The sequence below is a fragment of the Portunus trituberculatus genome, chromosome 10 (assembly GCF_017591435.1).
Source record: "Portunus trituberculatus isolate SZX2019 chromosome 10, ASM1759143v1, whole genome shotgun sequence".
NCBI lineage: Eukaryota > Metazoa > Arthropoda > Malacostraca > Decapoda > Portunidae > Portunus > Portunus trituberculatus.
Genome location: NC_059264.1, coordinates 668,855 through 696,582, shown reverse-complemented (window position 1 = coordinate 696,582; position 27,728 = coordinate 668,855). Strand labels below are relative to the sequence as shown.

Sequence of the window (27,728 nt, the reverse complement as noted above, 5' to 3'; positions counted from 1 at the left end):
TATGAATCGTTAATAATAATAGTAATAATAATAATAATAATAATAATAATGATAATAATAATGCCGTAGATTAAACTGTTCCTTAAATCAATAATAATGCTAATAACAACAACAATAATAATAAAAATTATAATAATAATAACGATAAAAATTATATAATAATAATAATAAAATAATAATAATAATAATAATAATAATAATAATAATAAAAGACAGCATTGAAACCTCGTCAAATTACACACACACACACACACACACACACACACACACACACACATTTCTCTTCTCTTCAATACTTTATAAAAAAAAGATAGAATCACATTTTTTGCACATTTTAATTTCCACGTAATTCAGAAATAGCACCATAACTTGTGTGTGTGTGTGTGTGTGTGTGTGTGTGTGTGTGTGTGTGTGTGTGTGTGTGTGTGTGTGTGTGTTCTGTTATCCCAGCATTTTATCAACGTTTACTTTTCCACTTCACTTTTCAAACAGTTCTTAGTTAAAAAAAAAAATAAATAAATAAATAAAAAATTGAAAAAAAAATAATAAAATCGTGGAGGAAAAAGAAAGAAAATAACACGTAGGGAAAAAAATCATGTAAAAAAAAAAGGCCTGACATATATTTTTCCCCTTACCCTGAATCTTTTCCTCCTTTTCCTCTCCCCCTCCCTTTTTTCCCCGCAATAAAAACGACCTACAATCTCTTAAGGTCCAAAGTCCACGGAACAGACTTACTTTAATGGCCCTTACTGTTTTTCCCCTATTTTCCCTCCCCTTCCCCTCTTTCCCCTTTCTCTCCCCTCCCATTCACATCAAACGCCTTAAAAACTTTGGCCTAACTTGAAAAACGTGTGTGTGTGTGTGTGTGTGTGTGTGTGTGTGTGTGTGTGTGTGTGTGTGTGTGTGTGTGTGTTGTCCGTCCCCAGTCCCTCCCAGTCCCTCTGTTTCAGTCCCCTGTAGCGTAGGGAAGGAATCAAACCCCCTCTAGTGGCATTGGATTCCTTGAGCTGCACAGTACGTAGGATCCAGCGCCCCTTGTGTAGAGTCAGGTATACCTTAGGTGAGTCCCGCGCCGCCCCCCCCAAGCCCCCCTCACCCCCACCCTTTAGGATCCCGTCAGGAGGGGCAGTGCAGTCTGTCGTGTTGTTGTCGTCCTTCCCTCAGCTTGAATAGATCACTCCGGCAGAGGTCAGCTACAGATGGCACGCCCCTCTCCCCTCTCCTCTCCCCGTCCCTCCCTCTCACTCCTCACCTCTCACTCCCTCCCCCCCCGTGTACAGGGTTACTGTCCCTTCCCTCCCCTCCCCCGCAGCCTGAGTAGGCGCCGCTGCCCTAGGTAGGTACTGCAGTAGGAGTATGTAGAGCTGACTCCCGCGCCGCACCACAACATTTTGGCTCAGCGTCGCCTAATTTTGGTGTAGATGACACGTAGCGGAGGCAGCGGGCTGGCCGTGCATGGTGGGCCCCCTCTTACAGGGCTGCGGCTTGGCAACCAGCTTCCCCCCCCCACCACAACCTCCTCTACCTCCTCCTCCAACTCCTCCCACTCCACCTCCGCCTCTTCCTCCTCCTCCTCCACCTCATTCCACTGAACACCCCTTCCACTGTTACATTTAAATATACTATAAAGCATTTTATGTATAAACCAAACCACCAAGTGATTTTTTAAAGTTGATAGATCCCTGTTGGAGTGCCAACTTACACGCCTGCAGACGGGCGGGCGCGCAGGCAGTGTTGCGCATGTTTACTCGCACAGTTTCCCAGTAGCTTAGAGGCGCGCTGGCCGTGATTCACTTGTTATACTGACACCTCCCGCAGCAGCCGCGCCTGTACTCATCACTCACTCTTCCCTCCCAGGATACGAGGGCCTCCCAGGGGGCCCCGGGGGACCCCCACCACCCGAGCACGCGTCCAGCAGCTCCGCGGGGGAGAGAGGTGGTAGGTCGGTGTCGCGGGAGCGCGGCGCCGCCAACAAGCAGCCGTCTGCCGCCGCCACGCCCTCTGGCCGCGCCGGCAAGCTGAACGGCCTCGAGCTGCTGGACGAGGACGCCGACGCGGGCCCCGCCATCTCCTCCGCCGACATCGACCAGCTGATGGAGGACTTCGACCTCAACGACCCGCTCATGGAACCCGAGGTGAAGCCCGCCGAGCCGCCGCCGCCGCCGCCAAAGCAGCAGGAGGAGGTGAAGGAGGAGAAGCCCGGCGGACTGGCGGGGGCGCTGCCAGGCGGGCTGGGGGCGGGGCTGTCCAACCTGGCCAACCCCATGGGCAAGCTGGGGGACCTGGCGACGCAGAACCCCGTCACGGACGTCATGTCCAAGGGCAAGGACTTCCTCTTCAAGAGGTTTGGGCTATGAGAGGCAGCCCGAGCCCCCCCAGCCCCAGCACCGCCACCTGGGGGCTGAGCTCCCTCACGCCCACGCCCCGATGTGCCGGGCAGGCGTGGCGTGCTCCGTGCCCCGCCGCGCCCCGCCCCTCAAGCTCAAGGTCCCTGGTGTCTTGTCCCCCCCACCCCCCGCAGCCACGCGGCGGGAGGCGAGGAGAGAGTGCAAGGCGTGGCTGAAGGGAGACAGGAGCCGCGCGTGACGCCGCCCTCCTGGTGACGCGGGGCTGCCCATCTAGTCAGGACGCCAGCAGCCTCAGGTCACCCCGCCACACGCCTCCCTCCCCCCCACGACGTGATGGCACTCCACCGGCGCCGCCCCCAACCCAGGAAGTGGCGCCGGCACTACCAAAGACTGGTGTATCCCCCCTTCCTCCTCCTCTTCCTCCTACTCCTCCTCCTCCTCCTCCTCCTTGACCATCTCCTTGTCCTTCGTTGCCATCCTGCAGAGTCCTTCCCTCCTTCCTTCCCTTCACCTTCACCTTCACCTTCACGATGCCGTTTGTTCCGCGTTTCTCCGCTGCACAACTTGAGCCCAACCCAGAAGTACGTAACACACACACACACACACACACACACACACACACACACACACACACACACACACACACACACACACACACACACACACACACACACACACACACACACACTGACACTGACACTGACACTGACACGCTCGGCCATAACAAGTGTTTGGTGCTACTACTCATATACATAACTGACTCACACCTTCATATTTAGCTTAGTTTGTTTTCCGCTACAGTGTCAATGGCGACGACGCGGCGCCACCAACAACACTGAACCACCACCATCCTCCTCCTCCTCCTCCTCCTCCTCCTCCTCCTCCTCCTCCTCCTCCTCCTCCTCCTCCTCCTCCCTCTACGATACACCTCTTTATAATAAACGGACCAACGCATTTGTAAGCTGCTTGTAAATGTGTAAAAAATATATAAGGTATACATATTACTATACATAACACATTCGTTCGTTCATCGGTTGATATATATATACACATTACCTCCCCTTCCCCCACGTCCCTTTTTCCCCTTCCCCCTTCCCCCTTCCACCTTCCCCTAGATCATTTCCCTTAGAACAAAACCTTTACCCTCCCCTTCCCTTTCTTCTCCTTTTCCTTATTTATTCAATTCCCTTTCCCTCCTCTTCCTTTCCGCTTCCCCATCATCTCTCCCCTTCCACAATATTCTTTAAAAACACCCAAAATCATTTCCCATTTTCTTCTTATCCTCAATTTTTTTTCTTTTCTTTTTTTATACCTACTTTATCACTCCCTCTTTTTTTTCTATTTTCCTTCCCATTCCTTTCTAAACCCATTCTTTAAAGCCCCATTTTCTCTATCCCCTTATTTTATCACTTAATTCCTATTCCCATTTTCTCTTTCCTTTCCCTATACACACATACACATACATATACCCTTCCTTTACCTTGTCAACCTTTAAAAACACCCATACACACACACATACACTGTCCATGCACTGCCTTTCCTTCCCATAACCCTTGAAAACACCCCCATTCATGTGTTTCCATAGACAATACCACCCCTTCACCCCTCCCCTACCCTCCCATACACCTCCCATACACACTATAGCATTAACATCTTCGTCTCTTTCACGTGTCTATATTCTGTAGTGTTGTCATTACTAGTTCTTTTCTAATGAAGTGTAATAATGGCAGCTGGTTATCAATGTAACATCTTCGTGGCCAGTGCACTCGAGAACGGTACACTTGAGAACCAGCTGACAGGTGTGCTAAAGGGCCAGGTTCACGGTACGACTGCCAGCGTGGTGGTACAGTCTGTTGTTGCTACTGATGATTGATCGGTTGACTGATGTTGCTTCTGCTGTCTCTATACGATCTCTCTTTTGTTAGTTTCTGCATATAAACGTTTGCTCTGGGAACGTTTGTGTGTGTGTGTGTGTGTGTGTGTGTGTGTGTGTGTGTGTGTGGTTAAGATGTTTGTAAATGTTTTGTGATGAATGTTTGTTGTTTTTTGTGTTGTTTTTTTTTTTTCTTTATTTTTGTTTTGTTTTGTTTTGTGTTTTGTTTTGTGGTGTGGTATAACATTTGAAAACGTTTCTTTGTTGTTTTCGTTCTTCCTTTCTTTATTTCTAAGTCACGTGTTGTTGTTGTTGTTGTTGTTTTCTTTTTATTTGTTTATCTACGTTCAGAACATCTTTTTTTTTCATTTATGTATATTGAGAACACTTGAATCTGTTTTCATTTACAGTAAAGAACATTATTTTTTTTTTACTTAAGGACACTTAATTTTATTTGTTTACAATAAAAACACGTGACTTTCATTTATTTATTATCAGAATATGTTTTTTCTTTACTTTAAATTTAAAAAACATTATTTTTATTTGCTTACAATCAAAACACACCATTTAGTAAAAAAAATAATAAAACCTATCATTTTCTTAACGTTTACAGTAAGAATGCGTGACTTTTGTTAACGTTTTCAGAAGCAGTAACGTTTCCAGGTCAGGACTTGCAATAGAGAACGTTTAGAGACAGTGTTCACCCGGGCAGCGGTGGGCAGGGAGCGAGTGACGGCCGCTCTGCTCTCCTCCAAGACCCCCCCCCCCTCACTCCTTGGCTTCTCTCCTAAAACACACCAGGCTCCATCAAATACTGGGACACATTTTTACCTTCAGATTTGTGTATGATTAGACCATTTTATATACATCGGAAAGAGTCTATTGAGATCAGATTAATGGCCACAGTCTTCACTATTCCAATCCCCCCACATGAGTTTCCGTAGCTGTATAAAATCACCAAATAGTAAGCCAATTAAATATGGAAGCGCGTCCCGGTACTGAAGGGGTTAATTATGAAGTGATATTCCGTGTTCTCAAGTGTTTCTTCGTACTATTAGTGGTGATTTAACGAAGTACTGTGGAAGGAACACTACAAGAATACAAGCAATTTCATCTCTGTGGCCTTTAAAAGTAATACGATAAATGGCCAGGGTCTTCTGAAGACTGTATTGGAAGTTATGGAGGTTTTGAGGTTTTCATGAAGTCATCGGTTATTTCAACAGCCTCTCCGCGTCATTATTGAGAGAAAACACTATGAAAATCCAAGGCATCATCTCATGGCCTTTGAAAATAGTCATTACGAAAAATTTACTTGGTTTTCTGAAAGCTGTAGTGGAAGTTATTAGTCAGCAGTCATTGTAAACAGGAGAACCACTCTCGGAAACCCGGCAAGTCAGCTCTGTGGCCTTTGAAAAAAATTATAGTGAAGGTATATGACCTTTTAACGGTATTTTTTATGGTTTCAATGACAGAACAATAAAAGTTGTACATTATGTAGAGGAAAAACCTTTGATTAAGCGTCTAGTCATCTCTGTGGCCTTTGAAAATAATCGTAGTGAAGGTATACAGGTTTTTTAAAGGTGTTTTCTTTGGTTTCACTGACAGAATAACAAGATTTTTACATTATGAAGAGGACAAACACTTGAGAACGCGGCTAGTCACCTCTGTGGCCTTTGAAAATCATTCTAGCGAAGGTAACAGGGGTTTTAACAGTGATTTTTGTGGTTTCAGTGACGGAATAACAAGATTTTTTGCATTATGAAGAGGAGAAACACTTGGTAACCCGGCTGGTCTGAGAGGAGTCGTGGTGAGAGCAAGGCGGTTCAGAATAGAGGAGTGAGGGGCAGACTGAAGCAGATTGGGAGTGTGGCTCGTGACTCACCGCCTCCCCTTATGCCTGGTGCTGTGCGTGCGTGCGTGTGCGTGGCGCTGCGGTGTGTACAGGCGTGGGAAGACACGTGTCACCACCTTAGTGATATAATACACCTCTCATTAACTCGTCGGAACTGAGCTCTTCGTCAGAAACATTCAAATATATACACATAAAAAAATATATAAATAAAAAAATACTCCCCACCCAAAAAAAAAAAGTTATGTATTATATCTTAACACACAAACTACTACAACTACTACTACTACTACTACTACTACTACTATTACTATTACTACCACTACTACTCTTCCCTTTTGAATCCGACTATCCCTCTCTTAAGAATTCTCGTCCAGTTGAAAATATGTATAGAAATAACGCAAAGAAAGTTGAAAAAGAAACTACGAAACCGGAAATATAAAAAAAAAAAAAAACGAGTCAGAATTCTTACTCATCTTGACTGCTGTTTTAACCCTTTATCTCTCTTAACCAGTATAAGTAACTAGATTAATTAACTCCATTTTAATAAAAGTTTAGGATTAACTGAGAAGAAGAAGATGAAGAAGCAGAACAAGAAGATGAAGAAGAAGAAGAAGAAGAAGAAAAAATACTAATAATAATTCCCAAGTTTTAATTCAAGGAGCCTTCTTACTCATAACTCTCATTAAGTCTAGAGCAGTGGGACCTCACCTTATCTCACCTTATCTAACTGTCTTGCCTCCCTATTTACTACAATGACCGTGGTGTTTGTATCGATATGTCTGCATGAATGGTGAGCCATAGTGAAGGCTGCCACACACCTACACACACACACACACACACACACACACACACACACACACACACACATACATACATACATACATACATACACACCTGTTTGCCTGTGATCTGTGAGTCAATATCTTAAATAAACTTCCTTCTATATAGATATGCTTAGTTGATATTCTCTCCCTCTCTCTCTCTCTCTCTCTCTCTCTCTCTCTCTCTCTCTCTCTCTCTCTCTCTCTCTACAAATATTTAAGAAAAGTCACTGGAAAATGCGTCTTATCAATAAATCTATCTGTATAATGTTAAAAAAAAGTAATGATAATGATAATAATGATGTTTATTTGTCATCATCATCATTTTTCTCCTCCATTTCGTCCTATTCTCTCTCTCTCTCTCTCTCTCTCTCTCTCTCTCTCTCTCTCTCTCTCTCTTTTCTCCGTTTTCTTTTTTTTCTACACGTTTCCCGTTTTTCTATTCAAACATTTTTAGATTAAAGAGAAAATGAGGTTACGTAGAAAACGGGAAGTGATAATAGTAATTCATGTCACATTTCACTGTTCTTTGATTATTTGTAAGCATTTTGAAGCATTTTGACCATTATCGCCTCTCTCTCTCTCTCTCTCTCTCTCTCTCTCTCTCTCTCTCTCAGACTAAAATTTAAAAGAAACAGGAATTTACTTTTTCATCACTACTACTACTACTACTACTACTACTACTACTACTACTTCTATTACCTCTCCTTTTTCTTTTCCTTTTCTACGCCAAACTAAAACATGCAAAACCCCCTCAAAAAAATAAGCAAGAATTTGATGTCTTAACTATTCTATTACTACTACTACTACTACTACTACTACTACTACTACTACTACTACTACTACTACTACTACTATAGCCATTTGTCGCCTTCATTCCCTCGCTAATTGAGGTCACCAACATATCGAGTCTGAGCTATGATTGTATATGTAATTTGTCTTTCTCTGTTCATGAATCTTACTCTATATGACAAGAAAATACGGAAGGAAAATGCATACAAGCTTGAGTTTATTGTTTTTGCCTAATATATACAGTACGTGCGTTGCTCATGTTGTACTCTCTCTCTCTCTCTCTCTCTCTCTCTCTCTCTCTCTCTCTCTCTCTCTCTCTGTCAAAAAATAAGAGCAATGTTTTAAATGTGTGAAAAAAGCGCGCGTGTGTTTATTATTGATGTTGACCCTCTTCCTCTTCCTCTTCCTTCCTCCTCCTCCTCCTCCTCCTCCTCCTCTTCCTCCTCCTCCTCCTCCTCCTCCTCCTCCTCTTCTTCCTCCCGAAATGTGTTCAAATGATCGCCTTTCCTTATCTCGTCGTTAAAACGGTGATCTTAACTTCCCTATCTTAAAATAATCTCCTCCCCCTCCTCCTCCTCCTCCTCCTCCTCCTCCTCCTCCTCCTCCTCCTCCTCCTCCTCGTCTTGAAGTTAATGTATAGCCTCCAGAAGCAAGCCTGCCGCGTCTAATTTTAATGGTATATATAATAATACTGTACACTATACATACGTACGTACATACATACATATTAGCTGTCAATAAAGTGCCGAAGTGAATCTGTCGCCGAAAGTGTTTGTGAGTTTTCATTTTCTATATATATTTTTTTTTCGCCCTTTTTTTTAACGATGATGAGAAAGGAAAAAAGTAAATGGGGAAAAAAAAGTAGTTATATAAATAGAGAAAGATGAAAATAAAAGTGTAAAACTAATTAATATCTGACTTGTTTATTGTGTATATGTGTTTTTTGTCCGTCTGTCTGTCTGTGTCTGTCTGTCTGTCTGTCTGTTCAAGCGTGCGTGTGTGTGTGTGCGTGTGTGTGTGTGTGTTATTATTATTGTTGTTGGTGTATCCTCGTGTGTGTGTGTGTGTGCGTGCGTGTGTGTGTTAAGCTTTAAGTGATCCTAGAGTGTAATGGTGGGTGACTAACTTAAAGAAATCAGTTTGTATTTAATGATAATGATGGTTCTTATTTGCGGTAATGATGTTGATGATGATGATGATGATGATGATGTAGATGGTGTGAACTGATGATGTCAAGTGTCTTAATTTACGTTTTCTTTTCCATTATTATTGTTTTTGTTATCATTTTTATCGTTGTTGTTACTACTACTACTACTACTACTACTACTACTACTACTACTACTACTACTACTACTACTACTACTATTATTGCTGTGTTTGTTCAAGTTGCCATTTTAGTCTTATTGTTGTTATTGTTATTGCTATTATTATATATTCTTTATTTTTTTTTCCTTCGTTCAGTTCACCTCAATGTAAAAACAAAAAAAGGAAACAAAAAAAGTCGTTATTCATTTGTTTTTTTATCTATTCATTTTCTACTGTACATTTTTGCATTACTAAAAAAAAACCAGTTTAGAGACAGATTACTAAGGAACCGACTATACTACTACTACTACTACTACTACTACTACTACTACTACTACTACTACTACTACTACTACTACTACTACTACCACTACTACTACTACTACTACTACTACTACTACTACTACTACTACTACTACTACTACTACTACTACTACTACTACTACTACTACTACTACTACTACTACTACTACTACTACTACTACTACTACTACTGCTACTACTACTACTACTACTACTACTACTACTACTACTACTTCTGCTAGCATCCATCACAATACTTTTCCAGTGACCACAGAAATTCCCCAGTCTCTCTCTCTCTCTCTCTCTCTCTCTCTCTCTCTCTCTCTCTCTCTCTCTCTCTCTCTCTCTCTCTCTCTCTCTCTCTCTCTCTCTCTCTCTCTCTCTCTCTCTCTCTCTCTCTCTCTCTGGATTCATAATGTTACTTGTACAATACGCATTACACTTGTATTATACTGTACATATCGGCACAACTGTTACAATAAATGCTCCCATATTTAAAAAAGAAAAGAAATCACTCATTTTCCTTTGAACCAAGAAAAAAGTTGGCTCATTTCTCCTTGAACCAAGAAAAAAGTTGGCTCATTTTTCCCTTGAACCAAAAAAAAAAAGTTGGCTCATTTTCCCTAAGAAAAAAAAATGTGGCTCGTTTTCCTTTGTTGAAACTTAAACGGTGAAAAAATAGTAATAAATAAATTAAACCATCTATTTATTTATTTGTTTATCTATATATTTATTTGTCTATTTATTTATCTATCAATCCTCCCGCCTATCTAAGGTATGTCGCACCAGTTTACACTTGGATAGCGACTGGGTCCACACCTGCCCCGTGAGGGCCGTGACACCTGCCAGTCCGCCTCCACCTCTTACTACCGTCGCTGCTTACGTGGATCTTATCATCTACTGCGTTGTATTATTTGCTTATCTGTTTATTTATTTTTTACCTATTTCCCCTCGGTTTCATCATCTAGTTTTTATTTTTTTTCTTTTAAAGCGTTGTAAGATTGTCATTGTATTTACTGTATTATATTATTTGTTTGTTTATTTGGGTATTAATTTATTTACATTAATATCCTAGCTCTCGTCTCTGTCATCTTGTTAATACTATTAATTCGTTAGTAAGGTCTTCTCTTTATCTCTGTTTCATTCTCTGTATACGAAACCAAATACCACAACAAAGGATTGAAGGATTGAAATTGTTCTTTAATGTATGCTGGGAGGGACATCGGTCAAGGGTAGCACAAACAGAACCACAATATCTAGGACTGAGAACTCTAAGGGTCAATGCCAAAAAATCCAAGTTTTGAGAAGAGCATGTATGAAATATTGCATCCTTTATAAACTATCAGGTAATTACAACAAACGAGCACTAGTGTAGCTCCCCGGATGCATGGACAACATTGACCCTTATAGCACTGATAGACTGATGAATTTCTAGTTTAGTGGTGTGTTTTATCAACAATCGGCCATTTCTTAACATTGGCCCTTCTAGCTCTTAGCCCTAGATATGGCCCACTGGTCAGTCCCCGAATAGAGTCAAAAGCCTAAGTCAAAACTACAGAGATAAATGTTTTGAAACCTCTCTCTTGAAAGATTTCAGGTCATAGGAAGATGGAAATACAAAAAAACAGGCAAAGAGTTCCAGAGTGTACCAGAGAACTCTTAAATTAGGGAGGTGGACAGAATATGGGTGAGAGGAGGAAGAAAATCTTGTGCAGTAAGGCCGCTGGATGAATGGAGGCATGCAGTTAGCAAGATCAGAGGAGCAGTTGTCATGAAAATATCGAAAGAAAAAAGCAAGAGATGTAACATTGCGACGGTGAGAAAGAGGCTGAAGACAGTCAGTCAGAGGAGGGGAGTTGATAAGACATCTAAAAGAGCGGTATGGGTGAAACTGCCCTCCCATACATGAACGGATAAGGCTCTTCTACAGAGTTATAGCAGTTGAGGGAAAGAGATGAGAGAAACTGGCGGAGATGACTCAAAACGCCCAATTTCATAGATGATGTTTTAGCAAGAGATGAGAAATGAAGTTTCCAGTTTAGATTATAAAAGGTAAAGGACAGACTGAGGATGTTGAATTAGAGGAGGAGCACAATTAAGTACCTTTGAAGAAGAGTGCACATTTGTCAGGAAGGTTGTGTCGAGTTGATAAATGCAGGAACTGAGTTTTTGAGGCAATGAACAATATATCAGTATAATTTGAGGAATTAGAACCGTCACCCTTTTTAGAAGCAGGCTGAAAGTAGGCAAGCTTCCAGTAAGGAGGAAAGGTTGATGGACAGCTGAGAGTTTGACTAGGCGAGGAGCGAGCATGGAGGCACAGTTTCTGAGTACACTAGAAGGGACTCCATCACAGGCCCATGACCCTTCAGAGGATTCAGGCAAGCGAAGACACGAAGTATTTGAACGATTCAGTATATAAGCATCACAAAATTCACACTAGCATTAAAATATAGTAATAAGCCTAAAAAAAAAAAAAAAAAAAAAGGAGGATTACAACACCGTAGGTACTTGACAGGAGGATCGGGTAGCCCTTTAAAAAACACACAAAATGTCAAGATAAAAAAATAATCCTTGTCAACATAAAAAAAAAATAAACAAAAATAAAACAAAAAATACAAAACAAATAAAAAGCACCAAAAATAAGGCAAACACACTAGATAACAACCCCAACAGGACATGACAGGAGAATCGGGTAGCATGTAGGGGAGTGGAAGGCGAGGATGGCGGCGTCTATAGATGTGTTTTGGCGATGTTGTGGACCCAGGTGTTTATCGCCACGAAGCAACATGAAAACACTGCCGGGGATTGCTGTGTTTTCCGCCTTATTATGCTGTGTCCAGGCTGTGTCCTACAAACCCAGCGATGAGGTGAGGAGAGCAAGGCAGGAGGAATAATTAGAGCTCTTCCTTTTATATATTCCCTCACTGGAAAGCTCGATAATAGGTGTAATGTGTTAACCCCACCTATTCCTTCCCTCTTCCTCTTACCCCAGGGTGTGTTGAGGTGTTGTGACTGTGTTGCCGCGCCTTCATGTGTTTGTTTCTGCTTTCTAGGGCTTTGTGTTTCCAGGAGTGTTCGTGGTATGAGTGGTTAATTAACTCTTATGTTTGTGTGTGTTTTGTGTGTCTGTCTTTGGGTTTGTATGACGTGTGTGTTGTGTTGGTGTTTCTATGACGTGTTGTGTTCTGGGGTGTGGTAGTGTGCGTGTCAGTCAGTCAGTCAGTTAGTTAGTCAGTTAGTCAGCCAGCCATTTAGTCAGTCAGTCAATTCTTAGCAACCTTTCATCCAGTTTGTCATTAATAACACCCTTACTCCCATTATCCATCTTTCACCCACCCTCCTTCTCTCTCCACCCCTCATTCACTTTCCTTATCTCCCTATCCTCACCCACCTTTCTTTCCCACACCCCTTCATCCACCTTCCTTCTCCCCCAACTCCTTACCCATCCTTATTTCCTCCCCATACGTACATCATCCCCCACCACTCTCCCATCCCTTTCCTTCTCACCCCACCCACCCCTCATTCCCCTCTCATCTCCCCACCCACCCCTCATCTTCCTTCTCTCTTTCAACAGGTGATACTCTACGTGAACAAGGTGGGGCCCTACTTCAACCCCCATGAGACTTACCATTACTACCAGCTGCCTGTGTGTCGGCCCTCCATTGTAAGTATGTGTGTGTGTGTGTGTGTGTTATGATGTGGGGTTTGTTAAGAGAGAGAGAATTGTGTGTGTGTGTGTAATGTGGATGTATTGAGAGAGAAAGAGAGAGAGGGAATTGTGAGTGTGTTTGTGTGAGTGTATGGGTGTGAAAAAGAGAGAAATTGTGAGGGTGTGGTGTGTGTGTGTGTGTGTGTGAGAGAGAGAGAGACAAGCAGATAGAGTGTGAGCTTGTGGTGTAGCTATGACAGACAGACAGACATGTATCTAGAATCTTTCCCAGTACTACTTTGCCTATCGGTGTGTGTCTCGACAGATTGAGCACAAGTCCTTATCGCTCGGGAAGTGCTGGATGGCGACCGCATGGCAAAATCCAACTACATCATCAAATTCAAAGGTACATAGTCACTCACCTCTGTTGAACATAAGTAAAGTGAATATTTCTTCCTCTTGCATATCACTGAGAAAAGATAGTGAAAATCAATCAACTTATTTTCTCACCACTACAAATATTTCCAACCATCACAAATCACTGACAAAAAAGTAAAAATTAGATAAAAAAAAAAAAAAAAAGTAAGAGTATAGAAAAAAGTAGAAATAAAATATAGGAAAAATGTAAATTAAATAAAAAAAAAGATAGAAATTGAATATATATACAAAAATGGAATAAATGAAATATAGGAAAAATATAAATTAAATATAAAAAAGATAGAAATTGAATATATATACAAAAATAGAATAAATGAAATAGGAAAAATCAAACAAGAATAAAATAAAAGAAAATATAAAAAAAGAAGAAGAAAGATCTAATATAGAAAATTAATAATAAAAAGTAATAAGAATCAAATATAGAATATATATATATCAAATAGAAAAAAAGTAGAAATGAAATATAGAAAAAAATCAACAATTCAACATCTTTTCCCACCACAGCAAATATTTCCAAGTGGTCATCACAACTCACATTGAAAAAATTTGTAAGAAATCAAATATACTAAAACAAAACAAAAGAATCAACTCACGGCACTTTTTCCTCACCACACACACAAAAATATATAAAATAAAACCAACTCAGAACTTTTACCTTCACCATCACGAAAAAAAAAAAAAAAAAAAAAAAAAAAAAATCATGTCACAGTACATTAATCCCCTCACCCCGCAGAGAACATCGAGGACCACAAGCTGTGTGACTTGCAGCTGTCGGAGGAGGAGGTGCAGTACCTGAAGGAAGCCATCGAGGAGAACTACTACTATGAGTTTGTGGTGGACGACATCCCTGTGAGAGACTTTGTGGGTCATTTGGAAGAGTCTGGCTTTGTCCCCCACACTCACAAGGTCTTCCTGTGGACCCACCAACACTTCAATATTCTCTTCAATGACGATAAGGTTTGTATTTTGGGTATTTCATCTTTGTTTTCCAGGTGTACAGGATTATCAGTCTTAATACACAAAACAATGTGCCATAGATTTTATACTCCTCTCTTTAAGTCATAGGAAAGGGAGAGAAAGCAGCTATTATGATAGGAAGAAAGAAAGAAGGAATAAGGAGGAGAGAAGTAATGGATAAAAAAAGTGAAGGAAGAAGGGAGAAGAGGAGGGAAGGAGGGAGTTTTTACAGTTTTATGGGTATTATGTTATTTTTCTCAGCCTCAACCTTCCACTGTGATGAGAGGAAGAAAGACATAAAGAGGGAGAGAAGTATTGGATAAAAAAAGGGAGAAAGAAGAGGAAGAAGGGAGTTTAATGATTTTATTAGTGATTGGTAAACTTAACCTTCATTCTCAGTCTCTGCTGTGATGATAAGAAGAGAAATAAAGAAGAAGGAAAGAAGTTATGAATAAAAATGGGAGAAAATAGAGGAAAGAGAGAGAGTGAGTAAGTGAGTGAGTTTATCAATATTATGAGAGGTAAACTTTCTCCTCACTCTCTCACCATCATCACCACCATTATCTTCCCCAACACCATCATCCTATCACCACCATTATCACTCCATCACACCATCACCCTCACACTGTCACACCCTCCTTTCTCACATCACCATCACCACCACCACTACCACCACAATTATCATTACCCCTCACCACCACTACCATTACTCCATCACCCTTATATCACCACATCACCATCACCACCATCATCTTTCCTTCTCACCATCATCACCATCTCCTCTCACCACCACAGATCATCTATATCAACACCACCAAGGAACACGGACCCATCAGCCTGGATGACGTGGAGCCACCCATTACTGTCAAGATCACCTATTCTGTCACATGGATACCCACCAAGTAAGCTCAACCACCACCATCATCACCACCACCATCATCATCATCATCATCACCTCCCTTTCTTGCCAGTTATCTCTTTTTTTACCTTTTTTTTTTCTTTTCTTTGCTTTTATTATCTTTTCTCTTATTTTTTCCTTTTTTTTTTTTTTTTTCTCTTATTATTTCCTGCCAGGTGATTTCTACCACCACCACCACCACCAACACCACTACCTCCCTTTGTTGTCAATTTAATTTTTTTTTTTTTTCATTGTTTTTTTTTTTCTTTTATTTTATTTTTCAATATTATTTTTTCCTGTTTATCCTTTTTGTTTTATGTTTACTTATTATTCTCCTCCAAGTAAGCTCATCCAGCGTCTACACATTTTCCCCCATTTTTCCTCCTTATCTACCCTTAATGCACATATTTTCCCCATTATCCACCCTTAACACCCATTTTTCTCTATTATCCAGTCTCAACGCACATTTCTCCTATTTTTTCCACCTTATCCAGCCTCAACACACATTTCCCCCTATTTTTCCCACCTTATCCAGCCTTAACATATTTTTTTTTCCATTTTTCTCCTCCCCTTCAGGATCAGCTATGCGAACCGAGGCCGAGTGATTCAGGACAGTAACTTCTTCCCTCGGAGTCTGGAGATACACTGGCTGTCCATCATTAACTCCATGGTGCTGGTCTTCCTTCTCATGGGGTTCGTTGTTATCATTCTGGTGAGTTGTTTTTTTTTTTTTTTTTTTTTTTTTTTTTTTTTTTTTTTTTTTTTTTTTTCCATTCTGGTGAGTCCTTGTTATTATTATTTATTTATTTTATTTATTTATTTTTTCTGTGAGAAGGGAAGCCAGCTAAGGGCAACAAAAATTTACCCCTTCAGTACTGGGACACTCTTTTTTTTACCTTGAGGTTTGTGTACCATTAGACCATTTTATTGACATTAGGAAGGTTCTATGGTGGCTGAAGCTATTTAATCATCAAATAATAAGCAAAATGAATATGGAAATGGGTCATAGTACTGAATGGGTTAAAAAACAAAAGGCCCACTTGATTGCCAGTTCTCTAGATTATATATAAACACACTGAATGAATAAGATACCTCATTGCCTTAGGGTAGACTGGAATATTTGCTATGTAGTGGCAGATATCCCAACACAACTCAACTCAACCCAACCCATCCTAACCTAACCCATCACAACCTAACCTAACCCAACACAAACTAACCTAACCCAACCTAACCTAACCTAACCTAACCCAGTGAACATAATAACACGTTTTTCCCCACACAAGACAAGGGTGCTGAGAAACGACTTTGCACGCTACAATGTTAATGAGGAAGGGCGGGAGGACGTGGACAGCGATGAGTACGGCTGGAAGATCATTCATACCGATGTGTTCCGCTTCCCTAAACAGAAGTCACTCTTTGCCGCCATCCTCGGTAAGGCTTGTGTTGCTCCTCCACCTCCTTTCCTTGTCCTGTGCTGTCTTGCTCTCTCTCTTTTTCTCTACCTCCAACTCTCTCTCTCTCTCTCTCTCTCTCTCTTTTTCTCCTCTCTCTCTCTCTCTCTCTCTCTCTCTCTCTCTCTCTCTCTCTCTCTCTCTCTCTCTCTCTCTCTCTCTCTCTCTCTCTCTCTCTCTCTCTCTCTCTCTCTCTCTCTCTTTTTCTCTTTCATCTCTCTCTGTTGAATTATTGTTTTGTTGTGTTGTTACTTGTTCTTCCTCTTATTCTGCTGCCTTGCTCTCTCTCTCTCTCTCTCTCTCTCTCTCTCTCTCTCTCTCTCTCTCTCTCTCTCTCTCTCTCTCTCTCTCTCTCTCTCTCTCTCTCTCTCTCTCTCTCATAATATTTGGTGTTGTAAAGATTGATTGACTTTGTTTTATATTTTGTTTTGTTTATTTTATTTTCTTCCAACCTCTATTTATTCATTTTACTCACTTATCTACCTTATTCATTGTACTTTATTTTATCCACTCTTCCTTCCAACCCTGAAAAACCATCACAACATCTCAATCCTCCCCCTCATAACACTCTGCCCCCTTCTGCCCCTCCTGCAGGCGTGGGGTGTCAGTTCCTGGCGGTGGCGGTGGGCATCATCGGCATGGCACTGATGGGGATGTTCAATGTTCATCGCCACGGCTCCATGAACAGTGCCGCCATCTTCCTGTACGCCCTGGCCTCCACCATCGCCGGCTATGTCTCCTCCTCCTACTACCGCATGATGGGGGGTACCAAGTGGATCGCTAATGTCAACCTCACCACTATTCTGTTTGCTGGTGTGTGTGTGTGTGTGCGTTTGTTTTTGTGGTGTGTGTGTGTGTGTGTGTGTGTGTGTTTGCTTTTGTGGTGTGTGTGTGTGTGTGTGGTTGGTTATTTATTTATTTATCTATTTATTTATTTATTTTTATTTTTTTTTTTTTTTTTTTTTTGTGGATTGGTAATGTTAACTTCACTAATGTTTTTTTGCTGGTGTGTGCGGCATTTGTTTTGTTTGTGCATGTGTTTGTATGTGTGTTTGGTCATCTTTTTTTTAACACAGTCATCCCCGCCGTAGTAGTAGTAGTAGTAGTAGTAGTAGTAGTAGTAGTAGTAGCAATAGAGACAAAAAAAGTAAGCTAATGGTATACAGAACAGCACCTTTACTACTATCTTGTAACACTATCATCCCTGCAGTAGTAGCAGTAGTAGTAGTAGTATAACAACAAAGACACAGAAAAAGTAATCAATAGCATACACACCAGCACTCCTCCACTCTATCATGTAACACAGCCACCCCCACAGGTCCGTTCTTCCTGATATGGAGTGTGCAGAACTCGGTGGCGTGGGCGTACAAGTCCACCCAGGCGCTGCCCTTCACCACCATCCTGCTGCTCTTCGCTGTCTGGATCTGCAGTGAGTGCCAGGCCTGTTGGGATGCCACTCACTCTAGTATTATTTTTTACTTTCTTCTTCTTCTTTTCTTCTTTTATTTTGTTTGATATCTTTTATATCCTTCATAAGTTAAGAATGAGGGAGTGTATATATTGTAGTGGCCTGCATGTATACACACACACACACACACACACACAAAGTAATCATGCTTTTATAGTGAGTGAAATTAAAGAGATATCTGGTTTTAGAGAGAGAGAGAAACATAACCTTATTTTAACTCACTCCAGACATTCTTACATTAACCTAATCAAATCTAACTAGAGCATTAATACCACACTTTCTCTCATATAATTGACTTACTTTTGATTATCCTTCCCTGAACATAACATAACTAAAACACCAGAATCACTACATCTCGTACAATTATACCATCACCCATCCCTTACTAACCTAACCTTACCTTACTTAACCTAACCTAACCTAACCTTACCTTACTTTACCTAACCTAACCTAACCTAACCTTACCTTACCTTACCTTACCTTACTTTACCCTACCCTACCCTACCACACCCCATAGTTCACTACCCCCTCTTTAAAAACACCATACAGTCTCCATACAAATTGAACTTTAAACCACCCTTCCTAACCTACCTTAACCTAACATACCACACCTTTGACCTATCGTAACTTTCCGCACCCCACAGTTGGCTACCCCCTGACTGTGTTCGGTGGTATTCTGGGCAAGAACTCACGGATAGAATTCAACTTTCCGTGCCGCACCAAGAACATCGCAAGAGAAATTCCTGCCGTGCCCTGGTACCGCTCACACTGGGCCCACTCTGCTGTTGGGGGCTTCCTTCCCTTCAGGTACGATTTAATGGGGCACTGTAAACTGGTAAACTGGTAACCTCTTTCTTGCCCTCAGGTATGATTGAGAGGGGACTGTAAACTGGTAATCTGGTAAACTCTTCCTTCACTTCATGTATGGTTAACAGGACTGTAAACTTGTAAACTGGTAACTTCTTTCTTCCCTTCAGGTATGATTGAAAGGGGATTGTAAACTAGTAAACTGGTAAAACTCTTCCTTCCTTTTTGGTACAATTGAGGGGGAACACCCAAAACACCCCACCATACACCCAAACACACCCAAAACCAGAAAACACCCCACAAACACCCCACCACACACCCAAAACACCCCAAAAACCACAAAAACACCCCAAAACACACCCATGATAACAAAACACCCCAAAACACCCAAAAAACACCAAAACACCCAAAAACACCCCATCACACACCCAAAACACCATAATACACCTCAACACTGCACCACACACACATTTCAACACCCCAACACACCACCTCACCCTCACCACCTTTCTCCTCCCCACAGTGCAATAAGCGTGGAGATGTACTACATATTCTCCACACTCTGGGGGCGCGAGCAGTACACACTTTATGGCATTCTGGGAGTAGTGTTTGTCATCCTCCTGAGTGTCACCGCCTGTGTGTCCGTGGCCCTGACTTACTTCCAGCTGTCTGCGGAAGATTACAGGTGGTGGTGGCGGTCTGTCTTCAGTGCTGGGTAAGTGCCGCCGTGGTGCAGTGGAACCATGCGTGCTTTGGGGTCCGAGGGGTCTCCAAGCGCACGGGTTCGAATCCTGTCCACGGTCCGAGTGTAGGTTAGGCTTCCTCACTCGGAAGCGGGTGGGCTTCGAGATAGGAGGTATCCCAAAAAGTAACCCCTTTAGCCCAGAAATTCTCGTGAAAAGCCCACATGGTATAAATAAATAAAAATAAAAAAAAAGTGAGAGGAGAAAAGGGTGCTGAGTTCTTAGTGCTTGAGGAGGCTTGAGTATTTGCAGAAAGGGTGAGGAAAGGTGTTTATAGACTGGTGCTTAGTGCTGAGGAAGGCTTGTGTGTCTGTAGGAGTGCTGGGTGCTTAAATAGTGCTAAGGAAGGCTGTTTGGTGTCTGTAGGAGTGAGGAAAGCATGTCTGTAAAAAAAATACAAGACTGTTTGGTGTTTAGTGCTAAGGAAGTCTTATGTGTCTGTAGAATGGTTGAAGGAGTGGTAGGTGCTTAAACAGTGCTGGAGGGAAGCTGTTGGATGTCTGTAGGAGTGCTGATGTATGCTGTGTACTTGTAGAAGGGCTGAGAGATACTGTTTTAGTGCTTAATTAGTGTTGGGAGAGGTTTTTGTGTGTATAGGAGTGCTGGGAGACTATTGAGTGTAAAAAAGCATGAGGAAGGGCATCTGTAGAAGGGCTAAGACTGTATTTGGTGCTTAGATAGTGCTGAACTAGGCTTGTGTGCTAGTAAGAGTGGCTATCCTTTCACTTAAATGCCATACCATCTTATACAATTCTTACTTTTGACCACCCTTCCTTAACCTAACCTAACAAAACATACCACATACCTAACCTAACCTAACCTAATGTAATCTACCCCATACCTCTCCACAGATCAACAGGAGGCTTCGTGCTCATGTACTGCATCTTCTACTACCTCAAGCGATCCAACATGTCGGGCGGACTTCAGACCATTGAGTTCATTGGCTGGGCTTTCCTCACCTGCTATGTGTTTTTCCTCACCCTGGGCACTGTCTCCTTCCTGGCCTCCCTCTGCTTCGTCAAGTACATCTACCGCAACATCAAGATGGACTAGTGAGGGAGGGAGGGCTTGTGAGGTGTCCCATCACATTCCTGTCCACTAACACATTGTATATCTAAGTCTGGTGTTCTCTTGAGTGGGGCGACTGTGCATCTTGAGTGGGTTTCCTGACTCCCTAGCTGGCTCTTCTAGTACCTGGCTATACTTAAGCTATCATGCCGGCAACACCATCGCTGCAGGAGTGTGTCTGGTCGGGGCTGACATTTGGTTCATATTCTCAAACACTTGTGCGCTTCACCTCCACTATTTCACAAGGCTTTATATAAGTTTATGAGTTTTTAAAGGTGTTTTTACAGTTCTAGACACAGATTAACAAGATTTCTACATTATTAACTGGGGAAACACTCTTGAAAACCTGGCTAATCATCTCTGTGGTCTTGGAAAATAGTCACGGTGAGAGACCAAAACCGTTTTTTTTAATATGAACCTGAGTGTGAGGGTCTGGCAGGGTGTTGTGGTGGTGTGTTTCAAAGCCACACTGGTCTAGTCTCCACCATTTGTCAGGCTGGAGGTGCAGAGGTGAGGTGATGGTTGGTCCCTGTATTACACCCAGAGGGGCCTGTTTGTGCCTTAGTGGTGCAGGAAGGGTGCCCTGGTGTGCCTCTGGGTGCTGGGTGCTCCTCTGTTCACCAAGAAAGGTATTGTGTCTCCTAGGGTGTGTATGAGTGTGTAGTGTGTCAGTTTGGGGTGTATTTATGTGTTTGGTGAAGGAAGGTTAGTGGAAGGGAGTGTGTGAGTGTGTAGCCTTTCTATGTACACTACTTACCTTACCACACCTTCACCTCGTCTCAGTGGCCAGTGTCGGCTTCACGTCCACGGCAATGTGTGTGTGTGGCTTTTTTTTGCACAAAGTTTAACGAAGTACAGTGTGGTTGTGAGGGAGGTGAGGACTAGCACACAAACACACACACACACACACACACACACACACACACACACACACACACACACACACACACACACACACACACACACACACACACACACACACACACACTGGCTGGGTGACCAGCAGGCGACCGAGGTGAATTACACACACACACACACACACACACACACACACACACACACACACACACACACACACACACCAGTAAGCAGTAGCAGTTCAGGAGCAGAAGTGTTGGTGGTGATGGTGGTTTTGGTGGTTGTGATGGCGGTGGTGTGGTCCTGACAGCTCTCGGTGTGATGGTGGTGGTGGTGGTGGTGGTGCAGTACTCCACGTCATTCTCCTGAGGCAGTGTAGCAGGTTGTAAGCATCAGTGAATCAGTATTGATCATTTTGTTGTTGTTGTTGTGTGCATGTGTGTGTGTGTGTGTGTGTGTGTGTGATTAGATACAAAATTAAGATCTAAAATTTAAAAATGGGCAGATCTGATTTATTTCAAAGAGTGATTAGCAAATCAAAAGGCTTGAAGGCGTGTGCCACTGATTACTGCCGCCTCTTCACTTTTTGTCGTTGCTGCTGATTGTATGAATTTGATTTCATTAATCTTGTGTTTCTTTGTAGATTATTTGTAGTTTAGCAAAGTTGTCTGTTGAATATCATATAATATTTTGTATATGTTTATTTATAGTGACATTACATGTTGAGAGATATATAAGTGCATTTTATCAATATTACTGGATGGAATTCAAATGTCAATTTTTATTGTGTGTTTTCTGGCACCGTCACTTCCCACATGGCCCTCCCTCCGCCACATGTCTCACGCAGCCGTGCTGTGCTGCTCTGTGTTGCACTGCCAGCTGGCAGCTGAGGTCTGCCCCACCACAGCCAAGGCGTGGGCAGTGGCTTGGCAGCGGCAACATGTCATGTGCTGCCAAGGCGCAGGGTTTCATTAAAAGTTGCACAACACATTACCCAAGTGACAAGTGCAGGGCAAGGACTGCCGCGGACATGTTGCATATCAAAGACTGTGCTGACAGTGTGTCTCGTGCTGAGTGTTGCTCAAGGAGGGCAAGTGTGCAGAGTGGCCCGGTGTGGGAGTGGCCAGACCGTGCAGGATGGAGGGGGTGCCAGCTCCTGCAGCCAGCAGGCCGGCAGTGGTGTGGTGGTGTGGTGGTGGTGGCAGCAGGTGTGTGACGGACAGCTTGCCTTGCCGATCTGTCCTTTGGTGGTGATTCTCTTTCTCTCTCTCTAGGCTCTGGGCCTTCCCTTCCTCTCCCTGCTGTCTGTCTTAAGGATAAAGGTTGTAATATTAACTGTAACTATAACACTGCAGTGCGTATGTGTGTTGTTATGCGACCTGACCAGAAAGGTTGCTACCATTTTAGAAATGGATGTTTAGCATAGAGTAATATTCAGGGTTAAACTGGGAAATTACTATAATGTGTGCATGGTTTTTGATATAGTGATACTTGTTATCATGGAGCAAATGTGCTGCTTGTGTGGTTGTCAGGAAGTTTTGTACTTGTGTGTACGCTTACTCCTTCACAAGGTATTAGCACCCTAGTCCCGGGGAGGAGCCCAGATGTGAGTGAGGCACTGTGGTGTTGTGGCGCCTCACACACCACATGGTGGGGGTGCAGGCTGCCGGGCACCACACACCACACCAGCAGCATCATGTCTCACCACTCCTCCCAGCAGCCTCCCAGTGGTGGCTCAGGCTGCTGTGTCTGCCATGCATTTGACTCAAGGTGCAGTGGAGGTGGTGTGTTGCATCTCGCCTCACCTCATTCCCTCACCTTCCTTTGTTCATGCTGTACACCCACACAAAAAGTTGAGTCCTCTGATAGCTGTGTAGTTTTTCTTTCCATTGTTTCTTGATTCTTGTATTGATTTGTATGTATAGCAAGTTTCAGTTTCATTACCTAAAGATCATTCTGTATATTTGGTCAGAATTCTTGTAACATTTGCACTCATTACCATTGCATTGAGAAGTTTTTTTTTGTCTCACATCCTCTGGTCTGGTGACACTTGTAAAAACAGAAAACTGATGGATTCTCTGCAGATCTGAGGCTTAGATTGGAAGGGAATACTAAACACAGTGGTGGTGCAAGAGAATGTTACTTAACTTTCTCCAATGCCCAGACTGAAGCTCCCTCAGTAGATGACCAAGGCAGAGCAACACACATCCTCAAACATTCCCTCAAGCCAAGACATTAATAACTTTTTCTTGGGGGAAAGGGGGGCTAACTCTCGGACCTGCAAGGGGACTGGCAATTTACTGGGCCTTTTTTTATTCATTTTTTCTTGCCCTTAGTCAGCTTTCCCCTCTTACATAAAGAAAAAAATCAGTCTTTGGAGCTGATTAGGGAATGAAAGCAGTCACATGCACAAATGTACACATGAATTATCCATGTGAGGCACAAAAAAGCTTAACTCCTGACTGTGGATTTACAAAAGTTGAGTTTATTTAAATGACTTACCCTGAGACACTCCAAAAAATATGACATAGGATAGTTTGCCTCACACACTCCTGATCCTGAGCAAAACAACACCACTGGAACCTTCTTTGCCTGTGAGTGACGGTGTGAGTGGGTGCGTCAGTGGTGGGCTGCCATGATGCTTTGTGAGTGGCTGCCTTCACTGTTAATGCAGGCTGTGGAAGGCTAGTGAAGGTTTTGCTATCTTCAGTGAGGGAAGTGGATGAAGGTTATGAGTATTTCTAAGAGTGAGGGAGTGGTTTTCTCTACTTATCAATGTAATGCAAAGAGTGAAAGTCTGAGGAAGATGACTGTCTCATTGTTTTCATCTTAGAGAGAAAAGTGAACTAGATGAAGATTGTTTTTGCTAGCATTTGTAAGAAAGAGGGAGTGATTTAAAGACAGATTTACAGAGAGAGAGGATAGTGAGTGAAGATTGTTTTTGCTAGTATTTGTAAGAGTGAGGGAGCAATTTATTTGGCCTATTCACACAATGCAAAGAGTGAAAGTCTGATGAAGAGAGAGGGAAGTAGATGGTGATTATTTTCACTTATGTTTGTAAGAGTGAGGGAGGGATTTAAAAGGGGAGATTTAGTGAGGTTTAGAGAAGGAGAGGGAAGCAGATGAAGACTGTTTTCACTAGTGAGGGAGTGATTTACTTCTCTTATACCCAATGCAGACACTATTACTGTTGAATGTACAAGATGAAAGTTAGAAGAATGTAACATAATAAGTGTTTTGTAAGGAGATGAAAGTTACGCAGGTTTCAGTATTATAAGGTGTGGTGATGGGACTCCTGTAATTGAGTACTAGTGACATGAGTGGTGACCAGATAGACCACCACTAACATGTCCAGCTGCCTTGAGAAGCGACGCCACATCAAACGAGACACTGTAGATACAAAATCAGTATTGTAAGGTGATGTATAGGGGTTCTGAAGGTAGAAATAAGGAGCAACGACTTAGCACCACAAAATTAACAAATCCTGCTGTCTGAAGAAGCAATAATACAATAGAAAAGATCATTCAAGCACGCAATAATAATCCGACAACCTCATCCACTTTCCGTTTTAATTTACAAAAGGAAAAGAAAAGAATATTCACACCCCGAAAAAACAATACAAAACATTTTATTTATTTACTTTTTTATTTATACCATGTGGGCTTTTCAAGGGAATTTATTGGCTGAAGGAGATACTTTTCTTGGGTAACCTCCTATCTGAAAGCCCACCAGTTAGGGAACCATTACCCCAAGTAAGGAACCACTACCTACATTCCAAATGTGGCCAGAATTCAAACTCATGCACTTGGAAACCTCTCAGATCCCAAAGCGCTCATTGTAACACTGTATTTTTCTTTCTACAGTGGAAGAGAAGGAGGTGAAGCTTGAGCACAGTAATAAAAAAGACACCACTATGGAAGGCATGTCGAGTGTGTTACCTGGTGTGTTACTGATCGCTGTGTGCAGGAAACGTGCTTGACTGATACTGTGCAGCTTGTTGAGTTTGTATACGTGCTTCTAATTGGCACTGTATACTGTGTGTGTGTGTGTGTGTGTGTGTGTGATATGATAAGGGTGCTTGAGTTCAACCCTTTGTATTCTTTAAATGTGTATGTGCATGTGTGTGTATGATTTGGTAATGAGTTTTGAATTTACTGTCAGTTTTCTTTATGTGTGTGTGTGTGTGTGTGTGTGTGTGTGTGTGTGTTTGATTTAATAAGGGTGCTGAATATGCTGTTTCTATATTTTATGTGTGTGTGTGTGTGTGTGTGTGTGTCCATGTGTGTATTTTTCAAGATTCAAACTCACAATATTCATTCCTTTGATACCAGAACACATATATCTTTGTTCTTTTAGTCAATATTCAGATTACAACTTCCACTCACTCACCATTTCTAGCAATGCACTCCACTAATCCATTATTCTAACTTGAAACAATTATTAATTTCTTTATGTTTTTGTAAGGCATTGTTCTGTTTCTTGCTAATTTTCACATCAATTCAATTTTTTTTTTTTACTTCTAGCAATGCATTCCACTTAACCCTTCTTGAAATAACTACTAATTTCTTTGTTTTCATAAGGCATTGTTCTGTTTCTTGCTAATTTTCACTTCGATTAAGTTTTTCTTGACAGTCTTCACCTTTACTGTTGATCAAGCTGAGGTGTTTCTTCTTGTTCCACCACGAAATACTGTGTTGCATATATTTTGCTCTCTTTTCTAGTTGTCCTTGTTTATATTTCCATTTATTTATTTTTTTTTATTTATTTCATTTTTGCTTTTCTTGTTCATGTTTTTGTTTTTTTCTTCTTCTTTTCTTCTTCTACTATTACTACTTATTATTATTATCATTATTATTATTATCATTATTATTATCATTATGTTTATTCTCCTACTTTTATCTCTTTTTGATGTTTATTTAGATCCTTTCTCCTCACCTGAACATTATGCTATCTAAAATTTGTCAACATATTTTACATACTATTTTTTTTTTATTCATTTATTTTTATATAGACTATTCATTCATTTTTCCTTCTCTGTTGTGGATGTTTTATTTAGATTTTCTCTCCATAACTAAACATTACACTGCTTAAAACTGTTACCATATTTAATTCATTCTTTTTATCTTTTTTTTTTTTCATTTATTTTTATTTATTCACTTTTTTTTCTTTCTTCTTGTCACTTATTAATGTTTTATTTAGATTTTTTCCTCCACAGATCAACATTGTACTGCTTAAAAAATTGTTAACATTTTATTCTATTTATCTTTTTTTATTCATTTCTTTTCATATATTCATTAATTTCCCTCATTTCTTAATCTTTATTGATGTCAGGATGTGTTTGAGTGTATATTTTCTGTCACTTAAATATATCGCTTGGGTTTTCCTTCTCCTTCATGTCACACCACACAAGGCAGAATAAAATCAGACATGGGGTTTGATTTCTATTGTATGTGTGTATGTATGTGTATGCCGCTTGTTGAAAGACTTGCAAATATATGATAAACAGTCACTTGAGTTTTTTTTTTATTTATTTCAATTTTTGAATTTATTTATTTATTTATTTTATTTTATTTTTTGTGGGGGGATGATTGAAAAAAGTGTGCAGGTTTTTTTTTTTTTAAGACTTGCAGAATATATAATAAACACTGTCACTATCTTTTTTTTATTAATCTTCTTGTTTAGCTTTCTTTTTTTTTTTTTTTGAGAGTCAGTCAGTCAGCCAATCATTTATTCAGTCAGTCAGTTAGCCAATCATTTAGTCAGTCAGCCAACCATTCAGTCAGTCAGACAGTTAATCAATAATCAATCAGCCAGCCAGTCAGCACCTAGTCAATCATTCAGTCAGTCAGCCAATCAATCAGCCAATCAATCAATCATTCAGTCAGTCAGCCCAGCTAGTCATAACCCAATCATTCAGTCAGGCAGCCAATCAGTCAATCATTAAGTCATCCAGCCAGCCAGTCAGAACCCAATCAATCATTCAGTCAGTCAGCCAATCAGTCAGTCATTCATTCAGTTAGTTAGACAAGCATTAGTTAGTCAGTCAGTCACGCCCACCCACGTGTTACATCATAGATAATAAAACCGATTCTCA

General features: G+C 41.4%; 1 protein-coding gene and 2 long non-coding RNA genes across 3 annotated transcripts in view; 2 read left to right on the top strand and 1 right to left on the bottom strand.

The window, feature by feature from the left end:
• The window catches only part of LOC123502178, a 15,565-nt gene extending 13,679 nt beyond the window's left edge, over positions 1–1,886 (top strand). Inside the window, exon 3 of the long non-coding RNA XR_006673813.1 lies at positions 1,858–1,886. This is a non-coding gene — a long non-coding RNA (uncharacterized LOC123502178). The remainder of the gene's footprint in view (positions 1–1,857) is intronic.
• Positions 1–8,093, bottom strand: part of LOC123502179 — a 10,037-nt gene extending 1,944 nt beyond the window's left edge. Inside the window, exon 1 of the long non-coding RNA XR_006673814.1 lies at positions 7,953–8,093. This is a non-coding gene — a long non-coding RNA (uncharacterized LOC123502179). The remainder of the gene's footprint in view (positions 1–7,952) is intronic.
• Positions 8,094–12,002: 3,909 nt separating this feature from the next.
• On the top strand, positions 12,003–27,143 carry LOC123502177 (transmembrane 9 superfamily member 1-like). The gene is given in 13 exon segments (XM_045251405.1): positions 12,003–12,164; positions 12,872–12,961; positions 13,272–13,296; positions 13,299–13,352; positions 14,118–14,341; positions 15,137–15,243; positions 15,816–15,951; positions 16,523–16,670; positions 17,285–17,503; positions 18,009–18,119; positions 18,803–18,965; positions 19,489–19,680; positions 20,560–27,143. Coding segments are annotated over 13 exon segments (1,818 nt in total). The 5' UTR covers positions 12,003–12,017; the 3' UTR covers positions 20,762–27,143.
• Positions 27,144–27,728: the final 585 nt, after the last annotated feature.